This window comes from Pogona vitticeps, chromosome 6, assembly GCF_051106095.1.
Source record: "Pogona vitticeps strain Pit_001003342236 chromosome 6, PviZW2.1, whole genome shotgun sequence".
Taxonomy (NCBI): Eukaryota; Metazoa; Chordata; class Lepidosauria; order Squamata; family Agamidae; genus Pogona; species Pogona vitticeps.
The window spans coordinates 11254646-11282515 of record NC_135788.1 but is presented as its reverse complement, the minus strand read 5'-3'; the positions used below and the strand labels follow the sequence as shown (position 1 = coordinate 11282515).

General features: G+C 37.8%; 1 protein-coding gene across 3 annotated transcripts in view; it reads right to left on the bottom strand.

The window, feature by feature from the left end:
- The window catches only part of WDR37 (WD repeat domain 37), a 51164-nt gene that overhangs the window by 11547 nt on the left and 11747 nt on the right, over positions 1-27870 (bottom strand). For 2 of the 3 annotated variants that reach the window (XM_020779688.3, XM_078378535.1), the window contains exons 3-11: positions 26409-26505; positions 25236-25331; positions 25014-25078; positions 12587-12722; positions 10683-10754; positions 9413-9457; positions 7895-7971; positions 6447-6684; positions 3548-3689 (exon numbers count right to left, since the gene is read on the bottom strand). In XM_020779688.3, the coding sequence (XP_020635347.1) occupies positions 3548-3689; positions 6447-6684; positions 7895-7971; positions 9413-9457; positions 10683-10754; positions 12587-12722; positions 25014-25078; positions 25236-25331; positions 26409-26505 (968 nt within the window). Of the gene's footprint in view, positions 1-3547; positions 3690-6446; positions 6685-7894; positions 7972-9412; positions 9458-10682; positions 10755-12586; positions 12723-23298; positions 23383-25013; positions 25079-25235; positions 25332-26408; positions 26506-27870 lie in introns of all 3 variants that reach the window. The other variant, XM_020779687.3, reaches the window with a different exon arrangement.

The following is a 27870-nucleotide window of genomic DNA, read 5'->3' as shown; positions in this document are numbered from 1 at the left end:
AATATTCCCTTACACACCCAAAATTATCTTCCATGAAAGCTGCTGAATATTATATATCACAGTTTTATATTTAGAGCCATTTAAGCTACAGATTTTTTTTTACATTTGTGCTAATTCCTCCATGTTGATTGTTTCTTCTTTAAAAAATATGTTTAAGCCAAGACACTGTAAACATTTACATGGAAAAACAATAATACAGTTTTAAATATTAAACAAATCTCATACTACTGCATTTATAGTATGAGTGGCTAAACTCGACATCTTTTATAGAAACCATATATTTCCCAAATGTAAAAAGTATTTTTCAAACTTTAAAAGCAGCCTTAAGGCGCCATCTGCTGGAAAGAACCCAGAATATAATATGCCCCTGCAATGGTTTGTTTGCTTATGTGTCAGTTTAGGAATACAGGTAGTAGAGGGATAGAATTGGTGTAAGACCTCCTTGCAAGAGAAACAAGAGAAAAGGATCTAAAGGTGATGTAGAAGACTAGTCTATTTTTTTTAATGTATCAAACATGTTCCACACTTGCTGTTCTTTTACAATTCAAAATTATAGGCACATATAAAGCAGTTCTCAGAATCATGGTGCTGGATTCAAAGAACGGCAAAAGGTAGAATTACAGCTGCTAGTGTTGTTCTGAAAATGCTCCTACAAGAGTCCACAAGGCAATAGTAATTCTTTGCCATCAAGTCAATTATGACCTATGGTAACCCTTTTCAGGGTTTTCTAGGTAGAGAGTACAGTACTCAGAAGTGATTTGCCATTCCCTTCTTCTGGGGGGCAGCTCTGGGACGCTGGATCTTTCTCAAAGGCAACACAGGCTGGCTCCATAGCCAGATACCTAACTCACTGAGCTATGCAGCCAGCCACTTCTGTTGTTGTTGTTGTTGTTGTTGTTGTTGTTGTTGTTGTTGTTGTTGTTGTTGTTGTTGTTGTTGTTGTTGTTGTTGTTGTTGTTACTACTACTATTACTACTACTATTACTACTATTACTATTATTACTATTATTACTATTATTATTACTATTATTATTAAATCTAGATGACTGGCTAGATAGCTCAGGGTTTAGGTATCTGGCTGTGGAACATGAAGTTGGAAGTTTGATTCCCCAGTATGCCTCCCGCAGGTAGGGCAGTCCGTGTGGCCTTGGACAAACGACACAGTTCCAGATACGCCCAGAAGAAAGGAATAGTAAACGACTCCTGAAAAGGGTCACTTGATGGCACATGAATTGACTTGATGGCACATGATAATAATGATTAAATCTAGATATACTGTTCGTAGATTCAGAACAAAATTTGTTTTACAATTTATAATAAAATAAATTATATATTGATACAAAAATAAGAATGGGCAGCAACATTAAAATAAATGGATTCTAACCATGTTTGGGCACTACCAGAGTCCCGTGGCCCATGATTAAACTGCAGTACTGCAGTCAAGATTCTACTCATGACCTGAGTTCAAGCCCAATGGGCTCAAGTAGCCAGATTGAGGTTGACTTAGCCTTCCATCCTTTCAAGAACAGTAAATTGAATACCCAGCTCGGGGGGGGGGGGGGGGAAGGGGTTTGAGCAAAGTCTAGTCTGCATAATTAAACTACATATTAAATTATAAACTTTAAACACTATGGGGTGGTATAATAGCAGCACACTTTATCACTGAAAAATCTTCAGATCAGTAATTCCCAAAATAGAGCTTGTAATGTTGTTGGAATTTGATTCCTGGATGTCCTAGCTGATCAGAGATTTTAGGAACAGATTTTAGGAAATCTGGGGGACGAATGTTGGAAACCAATGCTTTATTATCAGGCACAGAAAACCAACGCTGGGTTTGTGTGTGTGTGTGTGTGTGTGTGTGTGTGTTGTTTTTTTTGGTTCTGTAGAGCAAACAAAATTTATTTACGAGGCGGAGGGAAATCCATCCCACAAGTACAACCATTCTATCTGTAACAGACAGAGACAGAACAGTGCTGATTTCCTTTTGTAATTACTGTAACACAGGCACTCCCATATATTCAGCACATGGTATAAGAACAATTGACGATACAAAAGTGTGGGACCAGACCTGAATTTGTCCTTGTGTGGGAGACCAGTGGGATCTGCCCATGGCCTCACCTCAGCTTTCTAAAGGAACAGTAGGAAAGAGAGGCAATAAATCAACTACAACGCCACTTCTCCTGTGGTTCATGGCATGCTGAGAGCCAGTGAGCTGAAAACCTCTCTCTAGCTTCATGCTTCTGAACATTCCTTCCTTTGCAGCCTTCAAATGATATGGCAAAGTTTCATGCTTCCTTTGACTTTACCATTAGCTTTTTTTGCCTTTAGGAAGATTGATTTTCTTGTCATGAATCAGCTAGAAGAATACATCATGCTTTTAACATTAAGCCTTGCTGTTACAACTAGAGACAGGGATATTCCTATTCGTATACGAATATCCCTGCACAGGTGGAAATAACGAGGGCCCGGCCCCATAGGGCTGGACTGTCCACTCACGATTCCGTGAGCTTGTCGGACCTTCCTAGTGCGTCGTTGTCTGCAGTCAATTACCCAGTCCTGGCAGGAGGCAGGATGACAAGCCTCTCTGCTAGGTCGGAGAGTGGCTAATCCACTGCGGCAATAGCAAGCCTCCGCAGAGCCAGCGGAAGCAGTGAAATTGTGAGTGGTTATTTCCACCTGTGCGGGGGTATTTGTATACGAATACCCCCATCTCTAGTTACAACTCTAAACAAGAGCTTTAGCCTGCAAACTGTCCCCTATTCCAATAATATCCATATCACAATGGTATCTTCCAATTAATACCTGAGAGGTTCCAGCAATTGTATTTGTATTTACCTGCAGATGATCGCCATGAACTTTAGTGAGAAAATTTAAGGTTGCTTGCTACATGACAATCTGACATCCGCTTCTCTTGGAAATGAAACAGGCTCATATAGTTCTGTTCCAGTTACTTTTCTTAGAGGTATTTCTAAATCCAGGAGGAAATCCCTTTCCAACAGATAATTATAAGATCTGGCCTTGATCTGCAGGGCCCTGTCTTAGAAAGAGTTCAGAGATCCTTGCTCCTGCACAGATCAGGAGTATTTCCAAGATCAGCCTGATCTGAACATCCTTGGCTTCCCTAACCCTAAACCTAAGACTAGTAGGTTAGTATTAGACTTACCAGTTTTCTGAGCAGTAAGAAAAAACAACATAGTCCTAAAACACTTTAAGAAGCAACATATTTATGATACTATATGTCTTTTGTGAACTATCAGATTCTGCCTACTCCACAGTGCAACACAGTTGCAGTATTTTCAAAATACTCATTTAAAACCAATGTAACTTCTCAATATCCAATTTTCAAAAAAAAGAAAAAAAGAGCAGAAATGGATGTGACTTCCTTTTCCTTGGTACTAAGTTCTAGCTGGATTGAAAAAGGAAAAAAGGGGTTTCCGGATCATCCCAAAATATAAATTATTACTGTGAAAATCTAGAAGACAAAAAGTGACACAAGTACAGCAACACCATTAACCATTTTAAAATAACAGAAGCAGCTGTCACTTACTCTGTATGGCCCTGAAAGACATTCACAGAATGGATAGACGGATCTCTGAAATCCCACAGACGGAAGGTTGTGTCGCGGGATGACGTCACCACAAGACGTTGGGTGGGATGTGTGCAACAATGTGTGAGTTCTTGGTCATGTCCTACAACCACAGATGAAAACATTAAGGCATTAAGAATGCATGACACTATTTCCACAAACATTGAGGATGAAAAACATCAGAGACAGAATTACTGTATTATGTTTCGATGGAAATCAAGAAAGGCCCAGCAAGGCCAGGAACTAATCAAAGTAAATTAAAAGTGGACTACCACCCAAGGCAAATTAGAAGGAGCTTACCATCACTTGTGTCTTAGAGCTTGTAACAGATTTCTGGCCACCATTACTCACACAAATCTTTATTTCACTTGTAATTAAGAAGTGAAATACATAATTACCATTCCTTAACCAGCCTGATGGCAAATTCAATTCATTCTTATAATGATCTGCTGAGCAGCAAATCAAAATGGACATCCTGCTCTCAATCTAATGGCTAGTTTCAATTAACAGACCCACCAAATTAGCTGATGAATGGTGAATCAGCACTTCTCTCAAGCCCACTCATTCAAAAGGTCTAGTCTCTTTGGGACCAGGAACAAGATTCAGGTCCTTGTCTCCTTGATTAAGCATGCAGAGATGAGAAAATGCAGAGACACTCCAAGTGAGGAGGAGGAGGAGTACCAACCAACCAACCAACTGCTGAACTGTCTTTGTGAACCTCCATCAAAGTGCAATAAGCAGTCTGTTCTCTTCAGTCATTTACATATCTGAGGAAGATGCAAAAAGATTATTTGCATCTTGTTTTGTTTCCGTGATTAGAAAGCTGTGACCAGAAATGTTAGGATTTGTCAAGCTTTATTTATGCCTAATTCTCTTGTGCAAGACTACCCTTCCCCAATCTCCCAATGTAAGATATTTCTGACGTCTGTTCCCATGAGCCAGACTAGCATTGCAAATGCCCAGAGATCCTGGGAACTGAAGTAAAACATATCTACAGGGCACCAGATTGGGGAAGCCTCTCCTAGACCAAAGAGACCTACAGTGGGTATTTAACAGAGATCGATCTAAAACTTTAAAAAAAGATCAAGCTGAGGGCTGCAAAATCAACACTGAAAGATCTAAAACAAACCACCTAGTCCACGGGTTGGCAAATTCGGACAGTCTGCCAAGTTGCAGTCACTCACCAGAAGCCATACCTCACTGATCCTACTGAAATTCAGTAGCTGCAAAACTAAACTAGACTGAAATGAAATAAATAAAAATTTTCAAACTTTAAAGCAAGGTACATGGAAAGCCAAATGGTACTTTCAGAAGGCTGTAAGGACAATTGGGGTGGGGCTTGCGCTACAGACTGCAAACTGCCTGTATCTGATCTAATCTATCTCACGCTTTAAATATTCCATATCACAGTTTTATTTTGTACCAGATAACAAACCATCATTAGCTTACAGATTGTCACTAGCAAATTATGTGCAGCAATACATACATTCCATCATGACAATAACTTCAGACTGATAACTTAAAGGAAACAACTTATGTCTTCACTCTATAAAGAATGAGGACACCACACCCTTCTCATTTAACCTGCTGAAGCGACCACATTAGTGGAGAAATGTGTTAAATAATGAACATGAACCATGTTATCCACAAAATTACCGTATTTTTCCGTGTATACGACCCCCCCAATGTATAAAACAGCCCCCTAATTTTGACCCTTGACAGAGGCGGAGGAGAAGTTAATGGGCAACTGCTCCTCCACCTCCGTCTCTCCTGTTGCTGCTGTCTCCAATGCCCGCCCAATCGCCTCCTCCAGTGCGACTGCCGGAGCTCACCTCCAGCAGGAAGAGGTGCCCGAGCATGCGCAAGTGCTTGTTTGCCTCTGCCTCCTGCTGCCTCTTGTCACCAGAGGGGACAAAACGTGAGCTGAGACCGTCAGTCCCACTGGAGGTGGTGATCGGGCAAGGCAGGGAGGCAGCAGCAAGAGGCGCCCAAGCGCGTGTGAATGCTCCTTTGCTTCCGTCTCCATCTCCTGCCTCAGCCACTGGAGGGGACAAGCCATGAGCTCTGGAAGAGGCAACTGGGCAGCGGCAGCAACAAGAGGCGCCTGAGTGCGCATGCGACTGCCTCCTTCTGTGTATAAAACAACCCTCAATTTTTCCTCTAATTATTTTAGGAAAAAGTGTCATTTTATATAGGTAAAAATGCTTAACATATTTGGCACTCTGTTATTCAACATCTTCCTCCTTAGACATAGTATCCACAGTTACTGCTCTCTAATCCCTAAAACTACAAAATAACATTATGAATTTTTAAATTGTCTTTTTTTAAAAAAAAATGGACCTAAAGTATAGTAAGCCTATTTCCACATAACTTTTCATTGGACAAAAAAATGACCTAATAATTTATTACACTGAGTTATTCCAAATGTTTGATCGCTCACTTCATAACACAAGCCCAGCTGTACTAAAGTTTTGACGCTGGTACATAGGTTGGAAAACAAGTAAAAAGTTGCTAACGTAATATAAATATTAGGCTATTTTAGTTTGTTTTACAATAAAAATCTCATTAAAATACCTTCTGTATGAGTAAAATATAAAAGGGGTTCTTATTCATACATCTATTAAAGGTGCTTGATCAAAAGATAAAAGAAATCCTTTGATAAAATGTCAGGTACGGGAACACATTCCTTCTTCTTTTCTACTTGAGATTTCAAACTGTCAAACTCCCTAATCCTAAACTCAAATCTATAATAACCTGTGGTGCTGGCTCATCCTTATTTCCCAAGGTACTTTTTTTTCATTGTTATTTCTTCACTTAGTTTAAATAATAAAGCAAAAGTAAAGCTTTCATACAGAGTTACCTGTCAGAGAATGCACAAGTTCAGATGTCTCCACATCATATAGGTTTGCTGTCCTATCCCATGACGCAGTCACAGCTTGCTTGCCCCCAACCAGCCAATCTGCTGCTATGACAACACCTTGATGGCTTTTTAGGGAAGTTAAAGGAGTCCGGATGGTGGGACAATCACCGCAGCCATCTCCATCTCCGTCAGCTTCGTCTTTGTCAGAGAATTCCACTTCATCTTCTCCAGACATTTGCTGCAAATTTTGAGAATACTTCAATGCATCAAAAATGTCAAGTTAATTGTGGCTTACAGCATTTGGTATTGACTTGTAACATGGATATTATCTCATACAAGCACAAAGGTTTTTGCCATCTGGACTCACGCTGTGCAATGCAACTGCCAAGCCAGATAGCTTGAAGGAGGAAAAAAAGACTTAGAGCAGGACACTGTGTGACAAAGAAAGATTAGGTTGTAGAGAAAGTCCATGAAATTGCAGAGTACACTTGGGGAAGACATACAACACAAGGAAAGGTTAAGGCTGTCTGGATTCTGCAGAATGATTTATCTTATTTACTATATGCAAAAATATTGCTATGTGCAAAAATGTACAGACTCTTGAGATTATGCTTTTGTATAGCAAACTATCCTGGGCTCGTAGGACAAATTAGGACAAAATGTTTTGCCAAAATTCTAAAGCATAAACATATATTTTTAAAAGATTTTATGAAACCTCTATTTCATCAAGAATAGCATTCCCAGATACGAAGCTGCCAAACGGTTGGCACCTCCTGCACGGTTGCATGGGGAATTGGCTGCAGTAGCATGACTGATATAGAAGGGATACACAGCAGCTGTGAAAGCCACAGGAAATGTTTTTGCAGTTGCTGGTTCTAATATTGCTAGCACTGAGTTGCTAACGTGAGTAATATAACCTCCCAACCAGTTTGCACTGGTGTAGGCAACAGCCGCTATCAGAACAGAGCAACAGGATCAAGCTACACTGCACAAATATATCTACACCATGATGTGACAAGCATATACAATGATTATGAAGACAACTAGTAAAACAATACATGGCAAAAACTATGAGAAAGGGCTTAAAACGTTCAGACTACCGTGTTTCCCCAAAAATAAGAGAGGGTCTTATATTAATTTTTGCTCCAAAAAAAGCAGTAGAGCTTATTTTCAGGCGATGTTTTATTTTTTTCATGTACAACAATCTACGTTTATTCAAATACAGTCATGCCATCTTCTGATTGCTGTACAATGGTGGAGGGTGGGCTTTCACTTAACTAGAGCTTTTTTGGGGGGTACGGCTTATATTACGAGCATCCTGAAAAATCATACTAGGGCTTATTTTCAGGTTTGGTCTTATTTTCAGGGAAACAGGGTATTTATAGAAAGACAACCATGGCATTTAAAAATCCTCAGCGCTTGGAATCACTCCAGACTTCATCACTTACATTGCAGTCTGTGGTAGGCTGAGGTGTGGGCAATTGCACCATGTACCTCCAAATATGAGCTGTCTGGTCTCCTGAAGCTGCAGAGCAAATTAAGAGAATATGAAAAAGAGAGGCCACTTGAAATGTCACATTGTTGGTCCTCCAAATTACAGTACAGAAAACTGGAAACAAGTGACAAGCTGAATTTTCTCTTTTTTCCTGCACTTCCCAAGCATACACTTTCCAGTGGTACCATGGCATATAAAAAGACAAACAGTTTAAACCATCCCTCCAAACCGGTATTTCAGACCATGTTTTTGATTCTAGATTGCAACCCAAGTTTGCAGCAACTGCTGAAATCAGTTTGCCAGTTCCAAAGTTTCAGAAAAGCATAATTCACAGAAACTTTTATTAATGAGCAGGAAACAGTGCATTGATGCCTATTCCCAAACCTTCAAACTATGTCTTAAAGAACTAGAAATGTGACACCTGAATTTCGGTCACTTTGTTGTTACTAAGTTGTCTAAACTACAGATACTACCAAATTTTTTTTTAATGATAGTTGCTTAATATTATGCCCAAATTTAACCTCTTATTATTTGGGAAGTTCATAATAATCTGTTAAGCAAACTCAAGTCACAAAATTTCAGTGGTTCACATATACTCAGAGAGATTTTACTGTCTAGCAGCTCATCAAAATGACACATATAATCCACTCCTTCACAATTTCAATGTACCCTGCCATCCCCTCCTGAATTACAAGCTAAGCTACTAAAGTGAGCACACCCTCTAGAAAACTCAAATTACCCCTTATCCCCCCCCAACCCGAAATAATTCTCTCAAGTATGAGGGCTAAAGCTTATTATGTCACTCGAAGGAGGGGGTAGTAGAGAAGTGATAGATAAATGCTAAACATCAATTCCAATTATCTCAAATAAAGCAGTTATGCTGGCCTGTTGCACCAAAATCAAAGTGAGCTCTGAGAAGGCTACCATATTCAGCACGCCACATATTTTTTATGGAATGGTGCACTGTAATAATGCAAGCTTATGCTCCAATAAAAGTAGTAGAGTGTGAAAAGACAGTTTATTTTTGATTATACTGTATATTGGCTGAAATCCTATTGTTTAGCATTAGAAAATTCATAACTTTCAGTCCATTCTAAACCATTCTAAACTCCTCCTGGGGAAGAGGCACATATGTACTAAGCCAGCATATGCATGCACATTTGAGAACCATCATAAGGACTCTTTATTTGCCAGCTAGAAATGGATGGAAAGTTACAGATTTTCTTATGCTAAGCAATAGGATTTCAGTCATTATTTAAAAACTTACTTCTAGTAAAAGAAAACATAAATTATCCTCCAGTCCACTGATGAAACTATAACTGTCCATATGCAAGATATCTGTAAACAGAATATAGCCATGATACAGTGAAATCAGGTCTTGTGTCAAACAATAATGCAAAGGGAACACATACAAAAAAAATTAAAGATCAGTTGTATCCAGCTGACTTGTGAACTCAAAATATATACATACCTGTGAGAGCCACTTGCTCTGTTGGATGGAATTTTATGGAATTTACTGTATTAAGAACAAACAAGAACACATAATTGTTACACCACCACATTCAGATGAAGTTCTTACTGAAGTTTATGCAGTTATACTGTGTATTTAGCAAATATGGACCTCTACTGTGATAGAAAATCTATGCCAACAAAAGAATCTCCTGGTTCTAATGTATGAAAAATGCAATATCATAGGGAATTGGGGTGAAATTCAAGAAAGAACTCAAAAGGGTTAAAGAAGAAAAGGTAACTGTGTGCAATCACTAAGGGAAGTCTCACAGCAGTAGGCTGTATTTTGCCTGATCCAATCACAGCCGATCTATGACTTATATGGACCACGTTAGCAGAATCCCACAGGAAATAACATTTTCTCTGCATATAAGAAGACCATAACATCCTATATGTATTTATATGGTGAAGTCATAAGAAGAGACTGTGCGTGCTAGTTCACTAGAGAGAGTGGGCTTTTAACACAAGGTATTCAGAAGCCTCACATCTATCCACTTTCATATTGAAATGGTACAGTCCAAAATCTTAACACCTCACTTTGCATATTGCACAGAACAGTCTGATGATCAAATGAACTTTAAGACTTTTTACTGGTTGAAATCCTGTTCATGCAGCTATGACTCAGAAGGCTGATGATGTCACCACCTGCAGCAACTGGAAATTTTTTAAAATCCAGTTCCACCACCCTCCACGAGGTTCCCGAGGCTCCCATTGGACCCCTTACATTGTGGGAAAACTGCTGGACATTGTATGATCGGAGGATCTCCGTTTCCCAAAATTGCAGATGGTAGAATGACTGGGACCGATCATTTGGTAAGTGTGATTTTCAGAAATTAAAGACCTTCTCCTTTCCACAATCCCCATTTCCAAAAAGTAGCCACTGCTAATGAAATTAGACTGTATTGCTCTACAAGCAGAATATCAGCCTGTCTTCTTAGTACACAGTTATCAAATGTGAAATCTGAAAGCCTGTTTATCAAACTATTACATTTTGTTCTTTCATGCTCAGACACTGCATTTCATTGAAATGTTCTTATTATAAATGACACAGTTAAAATTTTTATCATGGATTTTACTTGACTCTAACCATTTTAAGAAATTGTCTTTTGTACGCTCAAAGTGTTTTCTAAACTTTGTCTATGTATTACTACCCCCCCAAACCTGTCCTTATAGGAAGATGTCACACAAAAACATTATACTGTTATTCTTGTTCAACAAGAATTTATTCTCACCTGATCCAGCATGCCCAACATATTTGACAAGGCTCTTGCCTGTTTCTATGCTCCATAGTAAAGCAGTGTGATCTGTAATAAAGACAAAGGCAGAGAAAGGCTTTATCTTCCTATAAAGCATATTTCATTAAATTTTAAATTTTAATTTACACAGTGTAAGCCGGGTCTGACAGCAAAACGTGGCATTATTAGCTAGGTCAAGGACAGCAAACTATGCTCTCTGAGCTAAACTTGGCAAGAAAAGGAGATAGAGGTTTTACATACAATTTAAAGTCAGACAAAATGTCTCTGAGAGGATTCATAAAACCAGGTCCCCTACGGCTGTCACCAAGCGGGAAGCTTTGTTGTTGCATAGTCAGTCAGTTTGGGCTGGTTCATATACATTCCTAAACTTCTCAGTTTTGTGATTCAGCAGAATAGCTATACTGACTCTGGTGAAAAGCATCTGAGTTCAGGGGATCTAATTGTGCCACAATCAGATTCTGTAACTGGGCAACAAGCGTATATGTATGAATTTGCCACAGTGGATTTTAGGGTAATGCACTCTCTTGACTATAAATGCAATCTGGTGTTCCATTAAGACATTCCAGCTCATGAAATAAAATCTTCCCTTCCCATCCTTCATTTTGCAAACTTTTCCTGAGCAACTGTGAGAGTTGGGGGGTGGCTTGGCAGGGAAAAGAAATTATTCCCTCTCAAATGCCCAGAAGGCACACTATGTGATGGTTTCCTTTTCTTCACATCATGCTTTTCTGCTTTCTTTAATCCCCAGCAGATGGCACTAAAGCATCAAAAAATCTTCATTTTAATCAGAGGAAAATCTGTCTCCTCTCTTTCAATGTACAGTACTGGAGTAGAAGAACAGAATGAACCTATAAGGCCATTGGGTCCAGCCTCCCCACTCCCCGCTCAATGAAAGAATCCAAGTTAAAGTCAGTAATTTTAGTAACCCCCATTTAAATAATTGCCAGAATATTTCAGAACCTGTGATGTTACTGTTGGACCAAATACAAGTTATATCCATAGTAACAGAAATACTTTAGTGTAAGATTTGAGGAAATCTGCAAAATATGAAAACAAATTAAGGTTTTCCTTACAAATCTGAAAGAGAAATTGAAAAAAAATATTTAGGATGTAAATGCTAGACTTTATGTTCTAGCAGTTTTGTTCTTAACTTTTAATATGCTAGTTTTCCAAAAGTCTGTTGGAACAGATGGTTCTTGTACGTTTTTCGGGCTGGTTTTAACTGTTGGAACAGTTAAAAGATATAACTGTTGGAACAGTTAAAAGACAAACCATAGCAGTTTTCTTTTGCTGACACAATAATTCATGAAAACAAAGGAGGCAGTAAGTATGTAAGAAGAGAATTAAACACTTTAAATAGCTAACCCTTAATGTAAGTGTTTAAAATTATGAAAGACAGAACATGAGCTCCTACTTTGAAGAGAGGTAGCTATCTAAACTTCTCAAAGTTTGGACAACTTTGTTTATTTTTAGATTGCTTTTTAAAGAAAAAGAATACTGTAACTAAAAAAAATTTAAAAGTAGCAAGTAACATATTGGTCCAAACCCTGTTAACAAAAAACATGTGCAAGGGCAATTTTCACAGTGGTTTTTGACCCTCTGATTGGCCATTCTTCACATGACTGCTTGTCTACCCATAAAACCGTGAAGCAGTTTGGCCAGAAAATATCTTGGCCCCAGCAACTAAAGTATCTGACACGCACCATTCCTAGCAGAAAAACAAACGATGTTCCAGAGGTTTTAAAGCAAAATGATTTCCATCTTATATGAAAAGTGGGAGCAAAACTGAGCATCTACTGGCCACTAGTTGATTATGTTGCTAGCATGATCCTTTAAAAATAATCACAAGCAGCAGGGAAAACAAGGCATAGGAACTCTACCAGCAGATGCAGTCCCCAGCACCACCGGCTGAGATTTTGCGACACTGACATCCCAAATCCCATCCCGATGACCAATATACTCTTTCACCAGCTGGCAGATTGCTCTTGATGTTGTTGTTTTGAAACTGGACACAATCTAAGAATAGCAAGAGACAGATTTAAAATACAAGTACAGATAAACAATCGCTCACCATTCCCCACTGCCAGCCTATTCAAATGCACAACATAAAAGCCATCGATACATTTAACTGTATCACAAATTTTGGATGCATAAGCTCTAGGCTGCTCTCTCCTAAAAAATAATGGGACCAAATTTGTCCTGTGTGAAGTCAAGATATTCTGCTGCATGTACCAGAGCAGAATTTGGCCCAGTGAAAGCATTTTAGGAGGTCATAATGCAGCAAACCTTCAGATCTCCCTTACCCTTTTCTGATAAACCAAAGGGTATAATCTGAGGAGCATTTAGCTTTTCCTTCTGTCTGACATCTACTGTGGGCTATACAAGACAGCTTATTAAACATAACTAGCCAAAAATATGTAAAGTGAGGGAGAAGGAAAGCGTTAAAATCTAAAACCATGTCAAATTAAAAAACAGTACTCAAAATACAGCTAATGACATTCATCCTGGAAGCCCATGCCAGTTCCTTTTACAGAACTATAGCTGAAGTTCTGTTGCTTTAACTTATGCTGCATAAAGTTTGTGATGTCATCAGCTGTGGCAAGTTTTTGGAAAAAAGATACTTCTAATTACCTCCACCACCATGGATCCCAAGGATCCTTTGGTATCCCTTTCACTGTGAGGAAACAACTGGGGGTTGGAGGACAGATTAATTAATTTCCAAAAGTCCCAGCTGCCAGGATGATTTAATCAGTGGCTATGATTTTCAAAAATTAAATATTTCTATCCATCCCACAGTCCCAAATGGCTTCCCCATAATAAAGTGGAACCCAAGGACACCTCACAACCTTTGGGGTAGGGTAGGGGAAATGTTTTTGTTTTTGTTTTTAATTTCAGAAAAATTGCCATGATTGACAGTGTCATCCATATGATGCGGAGTAAAGTTGTGGAGCAGGATTTCTGTCAATGAATCACTCCTTTCAAAAAGAGCATGAAGTTTAAATAGTAATCATAAAAGACAAAAAGCACTACTCGATGCTATGTTAATTACTTCACTCATCTGCTGTGATTAAATAACTCTGGGAGAAAAAAAAACTTCCCTAAATAGCAATTACTATATTAAAAATAATTAACAATAAAAAGGAAGCAAGAGCTCACACTTTTGCAAAGTTTCTCTTGTAAGAAGCATTTTAGAACTCAGATTTATATACAGTACATATAGATGAATTAACTGGATCTTTAGAGAAATCTAAATCAACAATTATAAATGTTTCTCATAATGTAGCAATTTTGATATTGAAGAATCTGGACTTGACTAAAAATCTGATAATCCTATAGAACAGTGGTCCCCAAAACCTTGGGCCTCCAGATGTTCTTGGACTACAACTCCCAGAAGCCTTCACCACCACCTCTGTTGGCCAGGATTTCTGGGAGTTGAAGTTCAAGAACATCTGGAAGCCCAAGGTTGGGGACCACTGCTATAGAAAGTGAATAGCAGAACACTGCTTTGGTTTCTGTGGGGTTCCTCTAAATTTAAAATTTGAGATTGGTGCAGCAAAAATGGTTGCTCCGGGTATACTGGACATCACAACAATTTTTACGGAAAACACAGCCAGATGTGTACGAAGCAAAAGGGATAATGAGTCTCTGGAACATTGTGGTGGTTTCTTTTTCACTGAAAACCACAATTCATATTGATATTTGCTATTTTCAGAATCTACATTCTTATGGTGTCTAACAGGAATAAATGACTCTCCATTTACAAACAGACTTACAGTTGTGTTCAAAATTATTCAACCCCCAATGCTGTAAAGGGGTTTAGGGACTATAGTGTACATTTGGAATTGTATTCAGAATGAAATCCTACAAGGACGTTTTAAAGAACCAAATGCAACTAAAATAACATCAATTGTTTATGTAATACAGTAGTAAATGTTTCTTTTGTGGTTTCTTCATTGCCACAATTATTCAACCCCTTAAAGACTACCACTCTGAAGAAGAGAGGTTCATTCAGGTGTTTTCGATCAGGTATTGAAAACACCTGTGGATGTCACCGAGCACCAATCAAGCATAATAAGCACCAATTAGGCAGCTTTAAAATGACTGTGATACTCAGCTCCTTCTAGACATTTACTGGTGTGGTTACAAACATGGTGAAGTCAAGAGAATGGTCCAGGAAGACAAGAGAAGAGGTGATTTGTCTTCACAGGAAGGGCAATGGCTATAAGAAGATTGCAAAGAAGTTAAACATACCAAGAGACACCATAGGAAGCATCATTCGCAAATTCAAGGCAAAGGGCACTGTTGAAATGCTAGCTGGTCGTGGAAGAAAGAAGATGCTGACTTCGACTGCTGTGCGCTACCTAAAGCGTAGAGTGGTGAAAAGTCCCCGTGTGACTGCTGAGGAACTGAAAAAAGATTTGTCAGATGTGGGTATAGAAGTTTCAGCTCAGACAATAAGGCGCACACTGCGTAATGAAGGTCTCCATGCCAGAACCCCCAGGCGCACCCCCTTGCTGTCTCCCAAGAATAAGAAGAGTCGACTGCAGTATGCCAAAAGTCATGTGGGCAAACCACAAAAGTTGTGGGATAGTGTTCTGTGGACTGATGAAACAAAATTTGAACTGTTTGGGCCCATGGATCAACGCTATGTTTGGAGGAGGAAGAACAAGGCATATGACGAAAAGAACACCTTGCCTACTGTGAAGCATGGCGGAGGGTCAATAATGCTTTGGGGCTGTTTTGCTTCTGCAGGTACAGGGAAGCTTCAGCGTGTACAAGGTACCATGAATTCTCTTCAGTACCAGGAGATATTGGATGAAAATGTGATGCAGTCCGTCACACACCTGAGGCTTGGGAGACGTTGGACCTTTCAACAGGACAATGATCCCAAGCATACCTCCAAGTCCACTAGAGCATGGTTGCAGAGGAAAGGCTGGAACATTTTGGAGTGGCCATTGCAGTCACCAGACTTAAATCCGATTGAGAACCTCTGGTGGGACTTAAAGAAAGCAGTTGCAGTGCGCAAGCCTAAGAATTTGACTGAACTGGAGGCTTTTGCCCATGAAGAATGGGCGAAGATACCCGTAGATCGCTGCAAGACACTTGTGTCAAGCTATGCTTCATGTTCAAAAGCTGTTATAACTGTATAAGGATGTTGTACTAAGTACTAAGATTGAATGTCACTTGGGGGTTGAATAAAAACTAATAATGATATGAGCACAGAAAAGACATTTGTGGTTATTTCATTATAAACTTAAGGTTATATTTCTCTGACCTACACGTGCCTCTTTCATGTAAATGTAAGCAAGATGACTGAATGATCAAAATCAATGTCAAAATGGCCAAAACATTCAATTTCAGTGGGGGTTGAATAATTTTGAACACAACTGTATGCTCCATGGTTGCGAAGAAACATTCACCATGTATCTCTTAATGGTCTGAAGATATAACTGATCCATGTAATATTTAAATACGCATGTTATCATTTCTGATGGGCCACTATTCTGGGCACAGGGTCTGTCTGCATCAACCTACAGGCTAAAAAGATGTCAACCTTATTGTCATTGTGAACTGCCTTTGCTTCTTTTGGTAATTTCCCTGCTTCTTTTCCTTTTGCACTTTTCCATATATAATAAAAAATTTTCAAATGCAGGAGCTGTGTTCTAAAACACAGAATCATGGATATTAATCTTCGCTCATGCTGTGGCACAAAAGCAAAGGCAGGAAAAACAGAAGAAACAAAGCTAGGTCCAAACATAATTGCCTTTCTGGGCCATATATACTGGGCCAACATGCTACACTAATACGGCAATATGATTCTTTTTCACATGTTAACTCATTTTATTATATAGTAATTGCTAAATTGGGATCTATAGATGAGTTGTACTACTACAGGTGCATATGGGAGGCTTCCTAGGTGTTGCTGGACTGCAACTCCCATCTGCACTAGCCAGGAGTGAGGAACGCTGGGAGTTGCAATTCACTTGCGTTTTCAGTCCTGCGAAAGTGTTAAGCATATCCCCTGACCATCTATTCAACAGGGAACTTAGTCCCCAAGACCATTTTAACTTAACACTCCTAACTGAAGGCTTTAAAAAAGTTGTCTCATTTTGTGGATCAGGGCTAACAGCATATCTGGCGTCTGGAAAGGGTTAGGACTAATGGCTTAAGTCATAATGGAACTTCTCATATGTTCCCTCTATAGCTCAAAGAGTACATATTTTTACTAAAGGTGCTGTCACACTTCACCATTCCTAGACTGTCTACATATAAAAGTCTTAGCAGCAAACGTAGACAGTACATGCACATTCTAGTGAAAAGTAACGCTAGTGACTGTTTTGCTTTAAAGTTATGGAGTAAGCTGTGAGGGGATCTTCAATATGAACATTTCTAATCTGGACAGGGGGGTATTACGAAAGGTATCCAAAAGAAACTGACAACTAAGGGATGCAGAAAACTCTTCATACAATGCCTTAGGTGGATTTCTTCTAGTAAGCCGTAAAATTTAATTTTTAAAAATGTGAAAACATGTACTATATCAATATGTTCAAGAGAACAGAATTTAAAGGGCTGTGACTTCCTATCAAGTACAGAGTTGGACCCAGACTTAATTAGAACAAACTCATTTGAATCAACGGGATTTAAATTAGTTGCTATATTTTTTTCCCAATGGACCTAATCTAAATATGATTCTGTCTGAGACCAACCCATACACTTGATAGTAAATTTATTTATTTATTATTTATTTATTTATTTATTTTATTTATATCCCACCTATCTAGTCGATAGACCACTCTAGGTGGCTTACAACATGGGATACCACAATAAAAACAACAGAATTACATAAAAGAAAACTTTCAACAATTGGGTTAAAACATTAGGAAAGAAAAGAGAAGGGGATCAGGAATTATTTATTTATTTATTTAAATCAAGGTTTGTTGCTGTATATAATGATGACAAATTAACCCTTCTAGGTTAGGACTCTATTTCCAAAAGCAGCAGTTTAAGGATTATTTTAACTGGTGCATATATGAAAAAATGTCACCTTAAAAACAATCAAAAGGCATGAAATAAGGGTATGTGTATATTCATTTTTAAAGACATTGGCTTAAATCCAGTAGCAAGTCACAACTAGAATGGGCCCTGTTGAATCAATAGGGGTTTGGTGAGTCACCTCCACTTTGAGTTCCATTGATATGATGAATCTACTCCAGTTGCTATTAAGAAACTTACGCAACCTCAGAATTAAAAATGTTTTATAAACAGAGCCTAGTAAAACCAAAACCCTCGATGCAACATATACCATCTTGTAAGAAAACAAAACAGAAGAGTTCAATTACATCTTATTCTACTTTTACAAACAAGGCCTTAGGAATGGTCAATCTTTTTTAAAAAATGAAAGCAAAGAGATTAGGTGTTCTATCAACACATTACACTTTGGGGGAAAAGGAAATTTAAGGACTAAAGGAAGAATGTGAAGAGTGATAGTATTCCTTCTTTTCCCTTTGGTACTCTTTATCATGATGAAATAGGACCTAAATGGAATTATAATTAAGTAGTTAATGAGCAAGATTGGTTCAGAGCAATAATTACTATGGATGCATTGAAAAGGAAACGGGTAGAGATTAGTACTTGAACCAGAGTGTGGAATTAATCATAACATTTTCAAGACAGTATTAACATTCAGTTGTCAGATTTAATGTCTTCAACCAAAAAGGAGGCTTTGTGTGAGAAGTGGAACAGTAGAATAAATTTTAGTAACAGAACCTGAATACTCCTCAACTGTTAATAAAAGGAGAAGGGTCCAGCTGGGTTCTCAGATCCACAACTCCCCTCAAGGAACAGAGGGGTGAATTGTAAGATGATTTCTTTGATAGCTAAGAAATTTAAAGGACTTAATTTTCTGAACTGTTTGGAATTCTAAGGAAAAGCTCACAAGACAGAACCTTTACACACCATCTGTTTAGAAAAACACATTTGGATTAACTCCTCTTTTCATTTTAGTACATTTATTTTCATTGCCTACTCTGCAGAACCTTGTACCAATGTAGAAATTACTCTCTTTATTTGCTAAAAAGTCCATATATTCTCTTTTAAAAGACTTAATTATTTTTAAAAGTCCATGTAAAATTGAATATGAAAACATAACTTTCAGGTTTGGATTACTGCAAATCATTCCATAAATTCCAGTAACTATACTTTACCCAAAGATTATTCCCTGCTTTTCTCTAGCTCATGTAGTCACTCTATGGTGTATGTAGTCAATAGTGGCTGCTAGTCTCTACACTATTTTATTCTCAATCAATTGTTTACATATGTCTGAAGCATGGCAATCATTATTCTATGATACAAGTACGGATGTTCGCTTCCTTCTCCCCAACCACTCGGCATATTTATCAGCAGTCATTTCTTACTATTACAACTCATTGTGGATGCTGCAACATCTCATCCCCAGGTGGAAGTGGGAGAATGCTGCAGAACTGGGCCAAGCTCACAGAAGATGTGAGCAGCTTTCTCTGACATGCAAGCTGGCTAGGAAGCCTTCCAGATTAGCAGCATGGAATGCACAGCAGCTGTTTATCAATTAGTAATGGGGTTTGTAGTCATGCACATAAATTAGAAGGGGATGGTTTAATGGCTACTATTATTACAAAGGCACTGAAGTCTGCATATGAAAGTAATTTTACTACAGTTATCCCATCTGGTAGTTACAGTATATCTTTGGCTACTCTTCTGGGTGGAAACAGTCATGTGGAAAAATTGTTACTAGATGGAAGGTTATAATGTGAACCTAACTTTTGTTGTTATGTGCCTTCAAGTTTTTTCTGATTTATCACCAAGCTGTCAATTTATAACTTCCAAAAGATGCTACAATTAACAATTATTTTGCTAGCTCATGACTAGCAAAACAAAAGCTGTGGTTTCCATTACTGAATCAATACACCGGATATTAAGCCCTCCATTTTTCCTATTGCCTTCAACTCATCCTAGCATTTTCTCTTGCAGTGAATCTTGTCTTCTTGTGATATGTCTCAAATACAATAGCCTTGGTTTAGTTGTTTAGGCTATTAAGATTCTCTGCCTGGAATATTCCTGCCAACACTGGCCAAGTACAATGTTTCAGAGGCAAATGCAGATCCACAAGATTTACAATTATGGGCCTTTATAGATATTCTTATGAAATCTGAATGGATTCAGCACTCACACTTTGGGAGAAGTCTTTTCTCAGTACTGTTAACTGAGGTCTGTTTCTCAAGAAATCTTTGATGCCTTTGCACAAGCTTGTTTAGTTCTCAAAGAGAGAAGTCTACTTTTCCCAGAATGTAGATACCCATCTCCAGTGCTGTTTGATGTTTTGGTTCTCTTTCACAATTCAAATATATATTCATTTCTAAAAACTTTACAAATAGCAACTGATCATTTAAATTCCTAATTCACGATGTACCAACAATGTCTGTGATATGGATAGATAAGTACTAATACTAAGCCTTCCACTATGTGTATTAAGTTCTACATATAAAAAATTCATGGGACCACCTATTTAAATATGGCTGTTTGTGTGTGGCTTGATGGAGTTTTTTCTTCTGCTGGAAAATGCGATATATAAAGTACCATAAAGACCTGCCAGGTGTCCAACATCACTATGATATTAAACTGAGTAACCTGCTCATCAGTTTGTGCTACGTAAACCCACCATTAAGACCAGCACTTCTTTTATACCAGGAAGCCTGAGAAAGACAAAAGCTGTGGTGTCGCCTTAACTGCAAAGGAGATATCTCTTTTTGCAAAAGCCTGAGAGGACAGAACCTACTGTATATGAACCGCTCAGATGAAACACAATCAACCCAATAGTGACTGTCCAGTTTAGCATGTCAACACATGACAGAAACATTATGATTTGGCCTTCTCCAAGAGTTAGTACAGATTACTGATGTGTGTTCCTTTAGACCCTACTAGGACTAAGTACAGATTTTCATAAGCAAACCAATTTTACTGCTACATCTCCATTAAATAACAAGATCTCCTTGAAGGAACATTCATGTCAACTTTATTACAACACTTTACGCGACCTGGATTGTACTGGATTATTTTCTGCAGACTGCAGATACAATCTACTGTATTGTGAGATTTTTAAAATTTCCCAGATTTTACTTGCAGCTTCAGAAGCTTTGGCTTGATCCTCTTATAGGACAGGTCAAAATGTTCTGCAAAATTTTCTAGTTTATAATAGCCAAATACCCAAACAAACAATCTCTTTCATGCCCATTTTCTGAAATAGAGACCAGGACTATCTGCACTTGAAAAGCTATGCTCTTTGTACAGTATAAAACTTTGAAAAGCAGGATGGGGAATGCACTTTAATTACTGTATTTAGTTAAATAAAGGGAATTACAACAGACACTAGGAAAACATCAAAATGCATCAACTTCAGAAAGGTATTACTACCTTCCACCTAAATGTTTGCGTATTTTTCTTTATCAGATTCTGTTCACATCTGTACAAGCCTTCATTCAAGCCATCTGCAAATTGGTTCTGTTATCTAAGCAAAGGTAAACTCTGTTTCCTTTGGAATTACAATTCCTTAATCTTCAGAACAAAGCATCTTTGGGTTAAAACTAATCATTAGTACCAACTAGAGCAGACCCAATCAGTGGGGCTTACTGGTTCTACTCGAATCAGAATTAACAATAGATTTTGCTCTTTGCTTGTGCACATGGGATTTTTGTTGTTGCACGACGTTTATCTTTATTTTCCTTAGCTAGTCTTAGGAGTTTACAATTCAGTAGGATCCCTGTATCTATGAGATCGATACCTACAGCTTCACTTATCCACACTTGGCCACAGGCCTATATACAACATACAAGGATGCCACCTTGTGGCCTTTGTCATGTATGTTATATATAGGGTTCCCTTGTAACCACAGTCTCAGACATCTACAGTTGATCACCAATCAGTTCATTGTTACAGTCCTTTGACCAATCATCACAGTAGATTGACCTCCTAACGGATACAGGAAGCTACTGCAAATATTTAGTGATCTCTTTTAGCTGTTCAAATAAATATTACTAATCATTTAAGTCCCATTTTAACACTTCCTTACAAATAGAACTGTTATTACTTCTGCTATGACTCCTTAAAGTAAAATTAAATTGCATAATTAAGTTCATTCAAATTTTATAAGATACAATTCAATTTATATGATGCAATTAAATTTTAGCGCGCACACACATGAAAATATTTTTCCTGTGGCAGATAGACACAACACCAAGAGATTTTCCTGTGCATGGATTTGGACTTTTTCTTCTCTGAACTGCACATTTATTCAATATTACAGTTGTTTTTAAAGGCTGTTGTTATGTGCCATCAAGTCAGAACTTTCTTATAGCAACCCTAATAGGGCTTTTAAAGTAAGTGGTTTAAGGTGTGGTTTTACCAGTTACACACACACACATCCACACACACATCCACATAGATACATATACAGTGAGTTTTCATGGTAGAGCTGCAGAACTGAGCCTGAGTCCTAGTCCATTATTATATCTACTACACCATATTGGGAACCTTTCTGCAGACTACAAAGTTTAAACTACACAGTTTAGGTTTCCCATATTGCACAGAAGATCAGAAGCTGCTGTTCATGAAGCTCAAAGCCTCTTTAAAATGACTAGAATTAGTTGTAGATTTCTTACAATCCAGTCACAAAGTTTATTCATAATTACTTTAGTTGAGTTTTATAACTCCCATTGTTGTGTAGTACACCAAGAAATGCTTAGAAAAATTTTGTCACGCTATGACAAAACTGTCAAAAAGACAATTCTAAACCCCCAAGGGCAGTTACTTCTATTTTAAAAACTGATTCACCAATCTGTCTTCCTCCCAGGAACGCAGCATACAATCTGAGCACAGAGATTTCCAACCATGGGTAACCCAGGTGTTCTTGGAATGCAGCTCCTGGAAACCTTGGAAAGCATGGTTAGTGGTAAAGGCTTCTGGGAGTTGCAGTCCAAGAACACTTGGGTTACCCAAAGTTGGAAACCACTGATCTAGCAGACCGTCATGGGAAGTGAACTATCTGTGCATTCTACTTATGCCTCTTACCAACCCACTCCCTACTTAGCTCACACCAACAAATGGGAGCTAGTATACTGTATGCATGAACCAATCCTCCACTTCTCATAATGGAGCAGTGATATGAAAATATGTGCATTAACTATTTGTGAGGGGGAAAACCCTTGCCCTTGGAAATATAGATGTGTCCATATGTCATTTTCCCCATGCAGAGAACATGGCTTATGTTACAAATCTACAGTAGCAGATTGCCTATTTTATTCTGTTTCAGTAATTGTTAATGGTAACAAGGAAATGTTAAGAGGGAAAAGCCGCTTGCATTTTCTTAAACTATAATTTTTAAGTAAGTTCTAAAAGCAAGAAATGACTGGAAATGTTTAGCACCAGGTCCTCAAAGAGGGCACAGTTGACAAATATGATATCCAGAGAGTGAAACAGGTTAAGATGAGATTCTGCATGTTCCACCACTCACTACTGTTTAGCTGGTCATGCATATTGGCACACTGGGAAGCAAAGCAGTTACCCAGGAGTCGCCACCCCATATTTCCCAGCTTCCCACGCTGAAGTTGCGAGGTCCACCTGATTTGCCTGGGAAAGAATTTGAGCGCTATGTAGCAAGTGAGAAGAAATAAATATTTTAAGCAATTATTTTAAAGAACAGCAATCTATAACACACATTAAATAGTTAAAAAAATCTTCATTCTATTGGTTGTCCTTAAAAGTGAACACTTTGCTGTTCATATTTAATAGATTAATGATACATTCATACATAATAACGGTATATTTCCATCCAACAATATGACTATCCATAGTGAAGAAAACGGAAAGAGAAAAGCTGGAATTTCCTTTAATTAGGAAGAGCACTGTAAATATAAACCAAATGAACATTTCCACATTTTATTGAAGACCTCATGAGATTAACACATTTGGATTATTTGTGATCTAGTACTATCTTATTTGATACTGAATACTGAAAATGTACACTGAAAAAAACCTACATATAAAATGCCGATAAAGCAAAAAAACTCTACAGTACTGGTTTTCTACAGAGGAAATAAATTCTCAATAAATAGGGAGGCTCCATAGGTGATGAGTATCTCACTGACATCCAAATCTCAGAGACATGGGTGGGGGTGCAGTTAAAAGTAACAAGCCTTCTCCATTCCTAACACACATGCCTGTGCAAGCACAACTGATATGGGCAGAAATCAGCCACACTAAGTTTGGGCACACAAGGCCAGCAGCAGGAAATGGAGCTAAAATCCACCCATACTGCCTTTCTCACAATCCACCATGCCCCTTAAGGAACAGATTACATGAGGGAAATAGTCCTATTACAGAAGGTGCCAGATTTCATTAAATTGTTTATGCTACAGGAAGAGCAAAAAGGAGCTGAATTCAAATTGTAAGTATAAAGCTCTGGGGTTTTTTATTGTTGTTATTATTTTAAGAAGATATATAAGGGGAGAAGAGTACTTTTGTTGTTTAGCCTTACTAAAAACCAGCCAGAAAGCAAAAATCAATCAGTAATTGGACAGTCTTTGTTCAGGTTATTAACAACCCTAATTTCATAACAGAATCAAGGCAGGATACTGGCTAGTGAATAATACTGAAAGTTTGATCCTATGAATTTTAAATTCTTCTGAAGTAAAAATACAAGCTTGCATCCAAAAACCAGATTTATTTAAAAAGTTTTGGAAGAAGATAACAGTTCCACATATCCTTCTTTTTTTGATGAATAAGTATTATTTTTATAGAGGCAGAATATAGCTTGACAAATTCTTTTGGAGAGGGATTACAGAAAGTAGAATCCACAAACTAGTAGTGCTATTGTAATGGGTAGAATGGATTTAACTCTTTTAATAAATATACTCACAATTACAACTAATTTCAAAAGAATCACTACCAAATTTAAAAAATACCACACCAACTAAAACGCTATTAATTTTAGCTTTCTATAAACATTTTCAAACATCATCTCCTCATAGTTTCCCTTTCTACAATTCTTCTTTTAGCATTCCATTTTCATTTAACTTTCCTTAATCAGGTGTTTACTGCATTATTCTGAAGCAAAGTTTCTGATGAGCTAAAGATACAGCTATCAAACATTCTGCTAGCTTTCACTAGCTTTTACACACACACATACATATACATAGAGAGAGTGCCTAACATAAAACCGCCAAAATAAGAATGGAGAGTAAAACAGTATGTAAAGGAAAAATCTGATGCATTTCATACCTTGCTAGTAGACGCCTTGTAAGTAGTCTTTAATTTCTGAGAGAGCTGACTGGTACTATGGCTGGCTGTTGAGACAAATAAATTTGAAAGGAAATTTGTTTGTTTTTTAGGGATGTTTTGTTATCTTACTTGAACACTGGTGTTAATACCCTTCCAACAGATAGTCAGCTTAAGCTATAAAAAGCCAATTAAGAGAGACATGTTTGTCATCATTCTTCTTACCTTTGGTTTTCAGTTGTCCCTTGCTCAGTTCAGCTCCATCAATCGTTTGGCCTTCAGCTGCTAAGCGCTCATTAAGTGTATCAATCTCTCTACGTACTAGCAGTAGCATAAAAATTCATGTTAATGCAAACAGTAAGCATTCTCTATCACAACTGTTAAAGTACTGCACATTCCCCATTTCCAATGCCACAATTCTGTAGGCTGAATGTTTTCAGTGTTCAACTAAAAGGGACTTCTGAACACATTACTAGTATTAAGGTAAATAATCTCAAGAGAGAAGCCACCAAACTTGGAGCAGGTTCCATACTGAACCTCACCATATGGAATTTGCTTTAGGATCACACTTTCTAAGATAAAGCTGATGCAAAACAGCCATCAGTAAAAGTAAATGAAAATTCAGGAAGTAAAGATCACTATCTCTTTTCCACAATTAGCAAGTCATTGCTTGCCAATGAACTTGATCTTATATTTCCATTCAAAACTGGAAAACAATGAACACAACATTATAACAACATTAGATGCAAAGTTAAAAAGGAACGTTCAGTCCAGATACTCAGAAATAGAAACCTGAATGAATCCACAGAAGGAATGATAAGAACTTATGCCACACTTTAAGGAATCCTCACTTTAAGGGGTTAATATACAGTAGATACCATAGTCCTATACAGATGCTTTTCTCCCTACATTCCAGGAACTATGGGAGGAGCATGGACACATATACTCATCTCTTTCCTGAGACCACTGTACATTGGCTGGAAAATTTGAAAGCCTGAATGCATACATTTTCCTCCATTTACACCAATGTCACACAGAACTCCTAAACTATCCGCAGAAGCCTATCCAAGTCTGTTTAGACCTTCTGGGAGACAATACTGGTTTAGAGACCTACCTTTTTGATCCTATTACATTTACAAGCTAAAGGAATTCTAGAAAGACATTGTACAAGAGGATTTCAAGCAGGCACATCATGTGCAGGAGTCACAGCAGATAACTTGGAAAATTTAACTGCCTTTTCTGAGTTCATACCAACTTGATAATTCAGTAGTTTATGGAGACAGAGGTCCAGATTAATTATCTGGAACATAATAACATTTTTCATGTATCTGGTGTATTTTATCAGCAATTTCTTTTAACTTCATAGTTTGTCAGTAACTTGTATAAGTACAAACTCACATTCAAGATTTTCAATGTAGAGGGTCTCAAACTCTCTTTCTATTTGACCAAAAAGTTCCAGAAGTGTATTCCTAACAGATGATGGCAGCTTTGAATCCTGAAGAGGATGAAAATATTCCAGTTACAGGTATAGTTGACAGGATTTTGTTATTCCTATCTGTATGACAGGCACAAGCTGCCATTTGACTTCAAAGCCTACACTGAAATCACGTACTCATTATTATAAACAGAGATTTAAAAATCATTCAAATTCAAATTTACTTTTATTTCATTATCTATAGGAATCTTTAATGAAATTACGGATCAACAGAGTTTTGTAATAGAGTTCTCTGTGGGCCACAGAGTCAAGTCTACCAGACCAGGAAGTCATATTTATCACCACACAAGCAGTATTCTGGATAGTATACTTAACATCTGTAAGTATATAGTGAAGAGAAGAATGAGAATAGTAAGGCTATCTGATAAACAAAAAAAATTCTACAAAGCCCATACAAGAACAATGTAAAACAATGTTTTGATATTCTCGGGGGATGGGGAGCTCAATGCTCTTTGAATATTTCAGTTGCCTTTCAGGTGCAGGAACGTGAAATGGATAAAGTGGACGAAGACTATGTTATGATAATACAAAAAAGTGTGTGGGGGGGTTAATTAAAAAACCCTACATTCTTACATGAAACCGATTGCCATAAAAATACAACCCAGCAGCTATAGCACAGCCTTCAATTTTACTTCTAGGCTGGCTCAGTAATTACAGAAGAAACTGTGCATGGGGTTATTCTTCCCAAACTGTTCAAAGAAATCCTTTCTTAAAGGCTGGCAGACTGCTTGCTACATTCATTTACTCAAAGGTTAAGGAGGACAATTAATAGGATATTTTGCAAGTTAAATAAGCAAGCACCTTCTTTAACTGGCCACAATTCTAGAGGCAGGCTTGGAGTTTATGAAGATCCCAAATTTCAAATCAGAACAGCTAGGTTCAAAGAAACTGACACAATAGGTTAGACTATTACAGTAAAATCTGAGATTTTCTTATCTTCATAACAGCTAAACTGGATCAAACTTTTAATCCTACAGCATAGGGGGAAAGACTTGGTGCCAGAAGAAATCAAACCTAAAGCCCATTTAATTTTTTAATCAAGTTTCACTAGTTCTGTGAATATTCCTGGAAATTGGACTTGTTTAATTGTCTTTTAAACACGAGACAGCAAATATTACTTTCCAGTTAACTCAAAGAGCCTGTATTCATTTTGCCACACAGGACTCTTACCTTCACTGTGGCGCAGGGAGGTAAAGTTTTGGATTTAGACATGAGAAGCAATTGAACAATTTGGAGAGTCAAGTCTTCAAAAATCATGCCCCAAATCCTCTTGCCTAGTTAAACTGGCATAAAACAAATGGGCAAATACTCTTCCAAATAATCTTTGGAAGAGAAATGCCTTAAATTAAAAAATAACCATAGACA